The 14,446-nt window shown below is 47.4% G+C and overlaps 1 protein-coding gene across 1 annotated transcript in view; it reads right to left on the bottom strand.

The window, feature by feature from the left end:
• The window catches only part of ANO2 (anoctamin 2), a 341,667-nt gene that overhangs the window by 214,344 nt on the left and 112,877 nt on the right, over positions 1-14,446 (bottom strand). The window contains exons 8-9 of the mRNA XM_058743946.1: positions 5,524-5,579; positions 4,332-4,373 (exon numbers count right to left, since the gene is read on the bottom strand). Of these exons, the coding sequence (XP_058599929.1) occupies positions 4,332-4,373; positions 5,524-5,579 (98 nt within the window). The remainder of the gene's footprint in view (positions 1-4,331; positions 4,374-5,523; positions 5,580-14,446) is intronic.

The following is a 14,446-nucleotide window of genomic DNA, read 5'->3' as shown; positions in this document are numbered from 1 at the left end:
AACTGACAGCCAAGCTCACAAGCCTTGCCCCTGGTGGGATATCGAGCATGCTGCAAGAAACATCTAGAGGTCCCTTTCTCAGCGTGGCACCCTCGGAGCACAAAGCTAGATTCAGTTTGTGAGGATGAGCCAAGAGAGCTGTGTGAGCCCCATGCAGATGGGCAGGATGGACACAGAGGACATCACGGGGCAGCCCCTGCAATGGAGCTCCAGCTACTGGACACCAAGCCTGGGAAATGACACAGCAGTGAGGGCCGAATGCCCACGTGGTGCTGTCCAGGCTGGCTCGAGCGCTGCAGACCCTTCACCATCTCTACAAATGTTCACTCACACATACTTAGAGACCAAGTGAGTCTTACATACTAAAGCCCAGGTTACGGGGTCCCAGAGCAGACTGGCAGTTAGGGTAGAGGGAGGCGTGCTCTGGAGTCTGCCCCCTAGGGATTAGTGTGGTGGAGGAAGGTGCAGGAAGACATCCACAGTATCTCGTAACAATCCCTTTACATGTGCAGAGTCTAGATCCTTCTAATGCAGCTTTTAGTAAATCCACTTTCTCCCTCAGAGCTACACCACGTCCTCTTCACGACTGACCAAGCCTGCAAATAGATTCGGGAAGGTCCGCAGCTCCCTCTCAATGGACAGTACCTTATTTCAGAAGCCCGGGTGTTGGCCTGACCCTAAACCTTTACAGCAGGAAGCAACGACCCACAGGGGCCACCCTGCCTGAAGGATCAGGGCATTCAAGCAGCCCATGGGCTCCCTGGGGATCACACTTGACAGCGGGTCAGTTGGTTTTAGTATTTCATGAGACTGTAAAGGAACCCGACTGTTAAAACCATTTGCAATGCCAGAGAATGGCAAGATGCTTGAGACTCGAGGCCCTCTCGAGCTCCTCCGAGAGCCAGGCTTGCAACAGGAAGAAAGATGCCAGCTGCAGCCCACCGAAAGGTGGTGATGGAACAGAGCAAACTCAATGGAAGAGAATGGAATTCTACTCCCAGATCCTGCAATGACCTGTTTGAATTTTTAGTGACTCACTTCAACTATCTCGGTCTTCTCCAGTAGCAAAATTAGTGCAGGAGGAGAAAAATCAATCCTCAAGTGACACCCAGGACAAAAGTACCTTTCTGGTCAGAAAAACAGACTGACTCTCTTCACACACCTTTTAGTGGGTCACTTTATAACCGTCCACTAGAGAAAACAATCATCTGCAAAAGCTGGAAAATACAAGACCCAGGGTTTAAAAACTGCTAAGGAGAATCACATTCCAGTGATGTACCTTAGGCACCCCTGTAAGTGGGTGAGGAAGCTGCGGGAGCTGGCAGGGCTAAGGCGGCCCTCATTAGATGATTATGGTCACTTCCCTGGAATGCTTAGGAAAACCAGGCAGGTCCAGCTAATGTGGAATTAGGTGGCTACTGGCAGCCAGGGGAGACCCATCCACATCCATGCTGCTCTCTCTTCCTGCTGCCCTGCTTTCTAGAAAGGTGTAAAATGCGGGGTGCCTGGGTAGCTCAGTTAAACATCCAACTCTAGGTTTCAGCTCAGGTCATGATTTCATGGTTTGTGAGTTTGAGCCCCAAGTCAGGCTCTGGGCTGACAGTGTGGAGCCTGCTTGGGATTTTCTCTCTCTCTCTCTCTCTCTCTCTCTCTCTCTCTCTCTCTGCCCCTCCCCAGCTTGCTCTCTAAGTAAATAAATAAAAACTTTAAAAAAAGAAAAAAAAAGGTGGGAAACCCCTGTTCTTCAGAGGCAGGCTGCGTCTTGTTAATTAGCCTCCAGGAACAGGGAGAGAGAGACTTCCAGCCCCTGGCTGGGGCTGAGTCATCGAAACTGCACAACTGCACAAGACAAGCTGGAAGGGAAGAAGACTGCATTCTCGGGGGCCTCTGGTCTTTCCTGGGATCTGCCCATGAGGAGCCTGGGCCTCAAGGAGATCATGGGAACAGGCACGAATTGCAGGGAAGAGTAAAAGAGAACATCTAGATACCGGCAGGATGGGCAGCTTGGGGTGCCCTTGCAAATCACCCCTAAAGGCCCCCAGAGGGGTGACCCCACTGCAGTGCCTAACCCTTCACACCCCCCAGCAACAGATGCAACGGTTCTCCCTGGCACCCAACCAAAATCCTTCCTGCAGCTCTCTCCAAGAACACTAGACTATTATAATGCAATTAAAACGAATCAATATGCTGCACGTATTCAGAGGTTTGGACTCTTTCTTCCTTAGGATACTTTTAGGCCCCACTCATACAGTACTGAAACTGCGGGAACAAACCCAGCACAGCGCTGAGAATTCCTGCTGCCATACAAGAAGACCCTGTGTACCTGGCTATAAAGCACAGGCTGCAATTTGGACACCAGGGTTTTAGTCCTGACTCGACAATCATTTATGGCCATTGGAACCATCTCCTCACCTTGCTGGGTATCAGTTTCCCAACCCAAATGGACAGAAAAAAAGCTTCCCCTCTCTCACGGATTCCCTTATCCCAACCCCAGCAAAGCCAATATCCCTAACCATGACCGTGGCAGAGGAAAATAAGGACTGGCCAGCAAACCCAAGGCAAAGCCACAAGAAAGGGGCCTCTTGTCTTTTGAAGACAGCTACCTTTGACATCCGCTGTGGGAATTACCCACCAAGGTGCGGTTCCATCCAACCTGGTCTCTCCCTGCCTCCCAGATTCTACCCATTCTGACGGTTGGGCTGTGCACTGGGAATAATTCTGTTGGCCTACCCGAAAGACTCCTGAAAGGAAAAATTTTTGTTGTGTCGTGTTGTTAATGCTAACGTAACATCATTCCAAAGACGAACAGACATATATTTTAGATAGTCTACAATTTGCTCCCCTCTGCCTCTGTTCAGGTAACAGAGGTCTGGCTGATTTCTGCCAGGAGTTGCTGTGTGTTCCCGGTCGCTGGAATGTTCCTGTAGAATGCTCCACCTTGACCGGCTGAGGTCACCACCCACTCAGCAGGAGGATCCTTAGGTGGGCAGCAGTGGTGAGCACTCTTTAAAGGGGAGGAAGGTGAAATGAGAAAGCAGGAGGGCAGAAAACGGTTGGGGTGAGCTAGGTGAGATGAGGGGAGAAATGCTTCCTCCTTTTCCTTTAACTCTGATCCGGGACTTTTCAGGAAATTAAACACCGAGACTATTAGCATCAGATAGAAAACAGATGAGGTTAAGACATCGCAATACTACAGCAGATTCCCTGGGCAGGCAGAGAGGGGACATGTGTAAGCAATCACAGCAGTATTTCTGAAAAAGACCTTTTATGTTTTTAATACTTAACACTTCATAACAGGGACTAATAGGCAGGATAAAAAGAAGGCTGCTCAAAAGGCAACTTGGGGGATGAATAATTTTCCAGACAACAGAGCTGGGGGGAGGGAAACTCCTTGGGCTTCAATTCCTCAGCCCTCCCACCTCTGCCCTCCCTCCTCTGCTCACCAGAGTTGCTGATGGTTGGGGGAAGCTGGGCAGGAGGATGGCATGAAGGGGTTGACAGCCAGATGGGGCAGTCCCCACTAAAGAGGCGGGTGATCGTTAGAGCGCCGCACCATGGTGAGGGAGGGTGGCACACCCACACAGAAGAACCGGATCTGGGTGGAGAGCCTGGAGAGAGGGGTAGGGGCAGGTACTGTCTGTGATTGGTGCAGGAGGAGTCCTTCCAAAGGGACCTTTTCCTTCCCCTAACTATAACCTCTGATTCCTAGCTGCCTGGAATATACAGCACGACTGATCCTCCTTCTCCCTCACATCTCTCATCTCTAACTTGGGAATGGCTATTCCCCACTTGTCTGACTAGAGAATAAGAAGAATAAGTTAAAGATGACACCCCCCCCCCAAAAAAACACAGCCATGATGGCACAGATAGTAATACACTTATTCAGCAGGGACATTGGATTGGAGAGTCAGAGGTGTTCCAAGCCTCCTCCCTTTAATTGTGGCAGTGTCATCATGGGCAAGGTGCTCACTCTCTCTGGGTCTCAGTTTTCCCACCTATAAATTAAGGAATTTGGATGCCCAGTGTTTCTCAGCTGAGGCCCTTTCATCATCGGAGGTGGGACAATGCTTCTGGGCGGGACTGCTGGATAGACTTCAGGATGGTGAGCACTGTGGGCTGTCCAAGCACTGAATGCCAGTATGAGCACCCCATACACACAGTCATGTCAATGACCAGAAATAGCCCTCACGTTTCCAATGCCTGGGGGGTAGGGGGCTGTGGAAGAGCTGCTGAAAAATATTTAATCAGGTAAACAGGACATTTGGGGCCAGCCCCACACCCACCCACAGTCTCCTGTGCCCAAGCACTCAGTGTGGCCCAGGCCGGCTTACCTTTCTGTCATTCGTGTCATCCCCTGGGCTGTCATATTCACCCTGTAAGACAGGAGGGATGGCTGCATCAAGCCAAGGGAACTATCAAAAACAGAGAAAGGATTTTCTTTTCCATCTTCTAGCGTCACCCCTTTCTGTCATTCCCTTTGGGGGAAAGTCAAAAGCCTGACACGGTAAGGAGCCAATGTTCAGTTTTGTTAGTCATCAACATTTGCCATGTTTCCTCTGGACAGCTTCTCGCACAAAGATGCTCCCCTCCTAGGCGTCTGCCATCAGCCTGTGCCTCCTCAGAGCAAACACAATGGCAGAGGCCATGGCCAGCAAACGGTGTGAACTCGCCCTGCACCAGGGCACAGCGCCCCCTGTCCACAAGCAGCAAAACCTAACAGCATATTTGCCCACAGCCAAGGTATGGGGGTGGGAGACTGCCATCTGGAAACTCCTTCGGGTACTCAGAGGCCCCACCTCCGCAGTCTCATTGGGCATGACTGTGTGACCCGTGGGAAAGAAGTGACCGGTCAAGGAGCAGTGCAGTCGTGAGGGCACCTAGGTCAGGAGCCAGGCAAGTTCTTCACAAAGCGTCTTGAAGAAATGTCATCGCACTGTATCGTGGGATGTTTATAACACGACTCTCAGTCGAGGAAATCTTTACTTACAAGTCCGTCTGTTTTCTCTACTGAACCAAACAACAGCAAAAGCAATTTTGAGAGATTGGCTTCAACATTGTTAAATATGTTTTTTTTAAAAAAACCTGATACTTAATATATATTTGCCTATTAAGGATGAGGAATTTCACACCCACACAAAACAATCACACACAAAATATCACCTTCAGACTTTTTCAGGGTCTGACCGCCCAGGATGTGTGTTACCTGGGCCTTCGACTCTCCTTCCACCACCACCCACCCACCTTCACCACCACCCCCTCCCATCATACACTGGCATGCCACGTCTGCCTTCCCAAAACCACCACAGGGCACGTGGGGAACGTTCCCACCAAAGCCGGCTCATCCCGCCATTGGGACAATACCCGGAGAGGCAGCTGTGGGGATTCCTGTCCACCCCAAGGAGGCTGGATTCGGCCCAGGTGTCTGAGCGGCGTGATTCCCTCATGCCTCGCCTGCTGTGTACTCAGCCACCGTGTCCCCTGCATTGCACAGCCGTTTGCAGACTGCGCGGAAAGGATACTTACGTCATGAAGAGGGTAGGCAGCCTCATAGATGTTGTTGGCGATCAGAGAGTTAATGCCTGTGGAAGAAAGGAAGATGAAAATGGCAACTGTAGGGCAGGAGTTTCTCGACCTCACCTCTGTCTGTTGGAAACAGGCACTGCATGCTCCTCTGTCACCCCTCAATCTACAAGTTTCTGTGGAGCTTTAGTTCTTAGCCTAAGAACAATATTTTTACTTCCCAAAAACAAAGTTATGTTTCAGTATCAAATATACTCTCTCAAACCTCATGCTTCCCCTTTTCTCCTGCCCCGGACCACCGCAAAGTCTCTGCCACCACCATCAGGTGACACTACCTGTGTTCAGTGACAGCACAGGAATGACTATGGATTTTACTGTCATATGATCAGGAAAAGTATATGTCATAGCATCCCACAGCACGTTATCAGAACTCATTTCTGGTGCCTTCCCATTCCGTCCCAGAGCAGTGCTGGTCTGCCTGGACCATTCCCTCCCGGAGGTAGAGGACTGTAGAGCAGTGGTTCTCAAAGTGTGGTCTGGGGAACCCTGGGGGCACCCATGACCCTTTCAGGATGCTTCGAAGGTCAAAACTAATTTTATAAGAGCACTAGGACATTTTTTGCTTTTTCTCTCCTATTCTGTCATGAGTGTACAGTGGGATTTTGTGACATGGGGTGGCATCATCCCCCTGACAGCGAATGGAATGTGTGTTTGTGTATCCTTGTGCTTTAAAAATCTCCTCAGTTTTGGGGTGCCCGGGTGGCTCTGTCGGTTAAGCGTCCGACTTCAACTGAGGTCATGATCTTAGAGTGTGTGCGTTTGAGCCCTGCATCAGGCTCTGTGCTGACAGCTCAGAGTCTAGAGCCTACTTTGAATTCTGTGTCTCCCTCTCTCTTTGCCTCTCCCTCACTCGCTCTCTCTCTCTCAAAAATAAACATTAAAAATTGCTTTTTAATTTCTCAGTTTTAATTTCTAATACAATAAATATTGACTGACATAACCCCACCAAAACAAAAGCCCTTTGGATGCTCTCAATAATTTTTAAAAAGTGTAATGGTTTCCTGAGATCACAAAGTTTGAGAACCACACATGAGATTCACTTTTTAATCCCGACAGTATTTCACACCACATGCACATAGCAGACCCTACGAAATATATGCTAAATGAGTCAGTGACTCTGTCCCTATAACTCCGGTATAGTCACAACAGAGAACTTTCTGCTCAGGACAAAGGCACTGTTATTTATTTGTTTCATTCATGGTTTTATTCAGAGACTATAAGATGGTCTGTATGTTCTGACTCAGGATAGTCTGTCCTGGGTCACTGGCTCCCATATGGGAGACATTATATCCCACCAACCCTAAGTACCGACGACCCTACCATGCGAGGATACACGTGTAATCACAGAGGGGGAGAAGGAGGGGTAAGCTCTGGTTCATGGGGATTTCCCTTGTCTCAAACACACATTCTGCTCTGAACCATTCTTTTCAGAGAGACTACAGACAGTTGTGAGATGAGAAGAAAATTGGTTTGGGAGGAAAACATGTATCATGTGCAAATGCTAAGTAATGTGCATTTGCACGGCTCTGGATAAATGACAAGGATGGATAACAAATCTAGACAACATTTTCCACCTCCCCTTCCCAAGCGATACCCCACCCACATACTCAGAGACCACAGAGGCTCTCAAACAATCCTCTCTCCTCATCGGCCTCCTCTTCTTCAAACCCTGCCCCTATTCGCCTCATTTTTAGGACCCTGGAATCCAGGAGGACCAGCCATAGGCCCCAAGTAGAAGCAGAGGCCCTTGGGAGACTGCAGGGGGCGCTCTGGGAAGCGACCACTCTTGCAGTGAGTTGAGAGCCGCTGCATCACCAAAGGACCAGTCCTCTCCTGATTTTAAGTTTCCTCCTTGGCATGAACATAAACCACCCGAAATAACTTTGGGGGCTGGGGGGGAATAGACAGTGGGTAAAAGGGAGTGCGGATGGGGAGGGGTGCCTGGGGTTGCTGAATGAGCTGCAGATCTGTCTTACTCACAAGACTACAATTTCACTCTGAGCATCATTAATCAGTTCAAGAGCCATAACCACAGCAATGTGAAGCCACCCTACAATAATCAAGGGGAGGAGTCCCAAGTGAGGAGGGGGGTGGGGGATGTTCCAAAGCTACAAAAGGGCTGTCCACATGGATAGAGGCTGAAGCATCACAGGCGGATGGAGCTCTAAACTAGACCGCACCCTGTGCACTACCCTGACCCAATCAATCCCTGCACTCACACCCATGGTAACCACAGCAGCAACATACACCCTGAAGACAGCCCCCAGCCTGCCTGGAAAAAGTTAAACAGGTGTTGAAATCTCTGCTGTGCTGGGCACTGAGCACAGCAGCCGAGTGTCTGACAGCATTAAGCTGACCACTTGGACTCAGGGGTCCTGCTGCCAGATCCTCAGGAGGATCTAAATCACTGGAGGTCTCAAATAAAGCTTCCCTTGCACCACGTGCCTGGAACAGGCAGCTCACTTCACTTGTGGGATGTTGTCTGCCCCTTGTTGTGTGTCTCCTGAAGGCTTACAAGGTACCCAAGGTCAGAGAGCATTCTCCCCTCACCTGTATCTCTCATGGCACCTAGTACACTGCTGGGAACACAGAAGGGATAATGGTGGGTAAGAGTAACCAGCCCCATGGCTAAACGTATCGCAGTATCTCTTCCCATTTATCACAGGCACCATCTTCTTCACTACTCCAATTTTCTATGGCAACCTATGCTGATGAAGAACCTTTAAACTCTAGTCAATTAGTCCATTTCCTAGAGAGGAAACCCAACCAATGGTTCTTTGTCTTGGGGCCAATACAATTCAGTTCATCACACCTGAGTTGTCCCAACCCAGATAACCAGAGCCCCAAAATGCTGTACATGATGTGTCTCTGTCCTCCAGGGCTGTGTACCTCCTTTTTCCAGAGGGCATCAGACGGGCGATTCCAACCAGTGGCTGCTACACAGGGAGGCAACAGCACATAAAAGAAAAAGAATGGGGAGGGTGGGGGAAGCAAGTTGAAAATAACTATTCAGCCACAACTTCACCCAAGAATGGGAACTGCTTTGGCCTCTTGGGTCACCCACAGACTTCAGAAACCAAGATCCTACCCCCAAACAAGCATGGAAATCAGTTTGAAAGAAGAAGAAAATAATCAAACGTTTTTTAAAAAGGAGTCTCTGCTTTGAAAACTGAAATTCTGAATTTTTTCCTCTCTTTTCAGCAAAAATGAGCTAATTGGTTCCATCATGCACCATTCCATCTGGCCATAATGGCAAAGCTTTCTTCTTCAGGATCACATCTAGTCTTTCCTCTCTGCTCTAGACCCAGGGAGACAGAGAAAGAGAGACCTAACCACTCATCCCACTGCCCCCAGAAGCAGGGCCAGCAAGAAGGAGAAAGCACAGAGGACACTGTCCTGTCCCTCTCCCCACAAAGAGAAGCAGTGTCTCGGCTCAAACACAGCACAGCTCACTAGGGACCCCCTCACTGATCCGTACGGTCCCTTTGAGTCACTAGGTTCTTCATATTTCTTGTTTTTAGAACTATGATCCCTAAAGGAAAGGGCTCATGCTTCCCCTCTGTCCAACGCCAACCACAGCTCTGCACAGACTGACCCGGCCAGGCCTGGCAATGCTGTCCCTTGGCATCATCCATCCAGAGGGTCAGGGCCAAGGAACAAAGCAGGGTGGGCTCAGGCTCCAGGACTGGTACCTAAAACACACACGTGGAACACAAAACCCGAGGCCTAGCATTTAGCTTCCAGGACATCTCTGGCTTCCCGGACACAAAGGATCAACCAAAGCACAGTTTATGGTAGGCCTCCCAAAGAGAGCCTCATTAAATCTGTGAGTGCCGCTGGGTGATGGGGACTGCGGCTCTATTCCCTCCAGGCCAAACTCAAAGAAAACTTTCATCCAGCGGGACAGGTACTTAGAGGGATGGGGCTGAACTCTTGAAAACCCATTTGGTTTTGATTCCCCCCAGAACAGGGACCAGTCCGCCCGGCATCTGCTTTCATCCCCCTACTCCAGCCGGACGTAAATCTAAACCAGAGGCCCCAGACGGTGCATTTAACAGAGACTATATTTACCCATCACCAAATTGTCTTGACGTGTGCTTAATTACTTAAATGCCTTTAATCCCAAGCCTTTTCTTCTAACAAAATATAAACCAGTTCAGCTGGATGAATGATAAACCAGATGTTTACAACACACAACACAGTCTGGCTTTGGTCAAAATAATTAAGACATCGTCTCCTGAGTGGGGAGGAGAGAGTCCCAAAGCGTACATTTGTTGAAATGCTCTGACACCAAAATGTCTATGAAAATGTAGTCCCATCAATCTGTAATTTTCTGTCCAAGAAAAGGCAGCAACAACTTCCATACGAAAGGAGTAGAAAAGGTGTCTCTCTCTCCCTCTGACGTGGTCAAGGGGGCTTGTGACTCTCTCCACAGTAAAGTGTGCTTTAAAAGGCATATAGCCAAAAATACTGCAGTAATGCTGTATGGTGACAGAGGGCAACTGCGCTTATCATGGTAAGCACTGGACCACATGCACAACTGTTGAATCACGATGTTGTACACCTGAAACTAATAGAATGCTGTATGTTAATGACACTTCAATTTTTTAAAAAAGGCATTCCATGAAAGGGTGAATTTGCAGAGCCCTGGCAGGTGAACTTACATGATGTTGATTAAGGAGGCATCGTGGCGCTAAGGAGGCACCACCAAGTTTCACCAGGCCAAGCCCACTCACACTACCACCACCATGCAGAACCCAAATTCATGAATATATTCGGTCTCGGAACACTGTGCACATTCGTCCATAATCCCTTCACTTCCAGAGGTGAATAAGAGGGAAAGAAGGTTACAGAAGGCACAGAAGAAACCCCCACAAATATAAATTAGACAATCACCAAATGCCAATCCACCCATACTTTTTTAAGGTCAGTAACCTTTTCTTTACCTTATTATACTTGTTTTTACCCTCCTGCCCATCCTTCCGCCACAGGACAAAAAAGGAAAAAAAGAAAGTCCACAAGGCCCTACTGCTGGCTAGGACAAAAGGGACTGAATGCTAAATGTCCATATGACAAATGTTAGAAAAGTAACAGCAACAATTAGGCCCTTCACAAAGATGACCTGGTTATCATTGGGTACTTCAGAAAACCAGTGGCCACATCCCCAGAGGACAGAGCACTCTGCATGATTCTTTCCAATTCCCGGATGTGAATAGAAGCCTGTGGCAGCCAGCCCAAAGTCATCTTTATCTAACTTTAGAGTTCCTAAGAATCACCTCGGTAGCTTGTTAGAAATGCAGCTTTTGGAGCCCTGCCCCCACCCCCCCCACCCCCCCCACCCCCCCAGCCGCCACACACACACACACACACACACACACACACACACACACACACAGAGTCTGACTCGGCAAATCCTGTGTGGGATTTGGAGAGCCAGGGCTTTCCGAGGTACACCAGGGGTTTGGGATGCCAATGGACCATGGCCACACCTAAGCAATGTCACCCAGGGCTTCAGGCAAAGGAATGATGTAGGAATGCAATCTTTTCTCCCAACCATGCTAGCCAGTGGTCCTGAATCCTCCCTGCCCTTACCTCCCCCTCATTGTCTTCTCCCATGGTCTTTGAGGTCCGTAAACATCATACCACCTCAAGTCCTGGCTATGGCCCGGGACCTGCTCAGTGTGAATTTATAGAAGAGCCAGTCCCCTCTCTAAGCCCAGCTGGCTCTTATTTTTTTTTTTTTTAATGTTTATTTTTGAGAGAGAGAGAGAGAGAGAGAGACAGAGATAGAGACCATGAGCAGGGGAGGGGCAGAGAGAGAGGGAGACACAGAATCCAGAGCAGGTTCCAGGCTCTGAGCTGTCAGCCCAGAGCCCGACACAGGGCTTGACCCCACAAACTGAGAGATCATGACTGAGCTAAAGTCGGATGCTTAACCGACTGAGCCACTCAGGCGCTCCAAGCCCAGCTGGCTCTTATGGAAAGGAGACCATGGTGTTCCTTTGAATCAAAGTCTATGAAATGCTGGACCTGGAATTAGAAGATTCAAGCACACTGTGGGGTCTCTATGTTACAAGGGGAGAAAGAAATGGGTCCAGTGAGGGAATGTGACTTGACCTAAGTTTCTCAATTTGCTCGTCCCAGAACTGAAATGCCACCTGCTTCTCCAGTCTTGCTGGGCATGTGCCTATCCTCCTTTTGCTCCTTCTAGATACACACTCACCCCTTCTCTATCTGACATGAATGGGCTCCCTTGCTCTCTGGCTTTCCATTGGGTTCAATTCAGCAGGTCAGAGGGAATTGGGACCCCTGACCTCCTCCCTGAATAGTCACCTGCTTGTCCCAATGGGTCTCCTCTACCCAGTTCTGTCCATCCATGTTCCAGTAACCTTTCTCTCACCTCATGGATCTGAAGCTAGGAACAGCTTTACTGCTCTAATTCCAGGCATCCCCAACTCCCTATCCACACCTTTATAAATGGTATCTCAATACTTCTACCTTAAATTATCCTATTTTGAGAGTGTCATTTGTTCCTGTTGGGACCCTGATTCTCGGGAGTGGCTTCCATCATGTCTCCTGTATTATTTGCTCTCCTTGCATGCATCTGTCTTTCCAGACAGCCACGTGGCAGCCTATTTCCTCTTCTCCTCAAATATTACCTCATATGTAAGCCCCATAAGAGCAGGGATTTGTGTCTGTTGTGTCTGGTTGATTCACTACTCTATTCTTTAGATATGAATGACACATGGTAGATGCTCAATAAATATCCATTGAGTAAATGAATGGATGCTACACTGGGAAGACCTCAGCTTCCATTTCTCTGTGAAACCTTTCCCAGATAACTTCATCCATTTATTCATTAATTTAATTGAACTTAATTTAATTAATTTAAAGAGAACTGAAGAAGAGCCAGGGCACCTGGGTTCTAAATCTGGCTCTAAATCTCTGATCCTGGGCACCCTGTTAATTTCTCAGTTGTGAAATTACGTAATATTTGCTGACCCTACTTTGCACGGTGGCTTCAAGGATCACATGAGAAATAAGTGTGAAAGTGCACATGTGCAAGGGGTCCTTATTATGCTGGTTACAATAATACCTTATGTGTTCAGAGAGCTCTTATCTGCTTATCTCAGTTGTCACAACAGAGAGCCCAAAAGAAAGAAAAAGTACCTTAATCTCACAAAACCCATTCTCTAATGTTGCATGCTGTAACCACAGCAGAATCCTCAGACCCTCCCTCAATGCATTTTCTCTCTTTGCTCCAAATTCTAATAAGCTGCTTTTTCTGTCTCCCAAACAGCAAAGTAAGACTGAAAGAGCAGAATTCAGAGAAGGAGGTTACCAGAGTCAAAAATTCAAGATATCACAGAGTATGGGGCAAAGAACCCTAACAATACTTTGGGAATCCTCGAGGAAACATTTTAAAAATTGATGGTATTTTTTTTAATTTTTATGTAATATTTATTTATTTTTGAGAGACAAAGTGAGAGACAGAACATGAACATGGGAGGGGCAGAGATCGGGAGACAGAATCTGAAGCAAGCTCCAGGCTCTGAGCTGTCAGCACAGAGCCCGACACAGGCTCGAACTCACAAACTGTGAGATCATGACCTGAGCCGAAGTCGGACGCTCACCCGACTGAGCCACCCTCAAAACTTCTGTTCTTAGTGATGATCCTGAACCATCCAAAAAAAGTTACATATGCATTTATATAGAAGATATACCTTGATCTATTCTACATAAGAAAGCAGAGAATAGCATGAGAGATTTTAGAAAAATTTCTGTACCAAAAGATGTTGCTGAGGATATTAAGAGCTAAACCACTAACCATACTCCCCTTTCACTTGGTTCAAGGTCAAATTTGCAGCCCCAACTGTAGGAACTACAGGCCCTTATGGTTTAAATATTTGTATTCCATTTCCCCCCTGGTATTGACATTCTATTTTAATTTGTGTTTTTTCTGGTTCTTATTTCTTTATTTATTTATATTATGCTGTTTTATTGTTTTTCTTGTAAGCCACCTCAGAAATTTTGTGGAACAAGACGGGAATATAAATAATTCCATACCTGCAACTCATATACAGCTTCATGCTTTGCAAAACTAGGCTCTCAAAAAAAAAAAAAAAAGGTATTTTCTACAAAGAAAAAAGTGATAATATTAAATGACCAGGAGTGTGTCTGAGTTACTATTATCTTTAGTATATTTTCCAACTTTGATTCCAGTCTTTCTTATTTTTGCCATCTTCTAATTCCCTTTGTAATTGGGTACAATGGCAAAGGAATGAAGCTTTGTGAACTGGCCACAATAATGACCATATAAAAAGTAATTCCAGGGGTGAAGGATCAAGAAAAATACCTTGGAAAACAATTCCAAGCACTGTCCTGTTCTCCCTGTTCTCTTCTTTTTATGAGGCAGATTCCTCTGGAGGAATCTAAGTCAATTCTAGTCATTTGTGCTTCTCTATAAAACCAGAGAGAAGGGCAATAAAATCAAAATTTACCCCATGGCTCAAAGGGCCATATTATCTTGAGGCCTCTGAGTGTCATTACATTCCTCATTTTTTCTGATCTTCTAAGTAAGATGGTACATTGCCCAAAGAGCTTAAGGGGAACTTGACTTTCCAACACAGAAGACAAACAACTTGAAAATCAGCCTGGGGGTTCTCTTCTGCTGGTAAGCAGAGAAGTTCAGTCATATGTCCCTTGTTACAAAGCTAGTAAATCAGCAGCAGCTACTGCTGAACTAACAGACTTTTGGATGGGGGTTAGGGCTTCAATGTTATGGATCGGGGGGTGGGGGGACACAAACATAAAGTTCATAACAGGTAACTATTAAGAGGTTTGGATTTTATCTAAGGGAAATGTG

Source organism: Neofelis nebulosa, chromosome 8 (assembly GCF_028018385.1).
Source record: "Neofelis nebulosa isolate mNeoNeb1 chromosome 8, mNeoNeb1.pri, whole genome shotgun sequence".
Lineage (NCBI taxonomy): Eukaryota > Metazoa > Chordata > Mammalia > Carnivora > Felidae > Neofelis > Neofelis nebulosa.
Note: the sequence above shows the minus strand (reverse complement) of the source record. Positions and strands in the feature narration are given on the sequence as shown.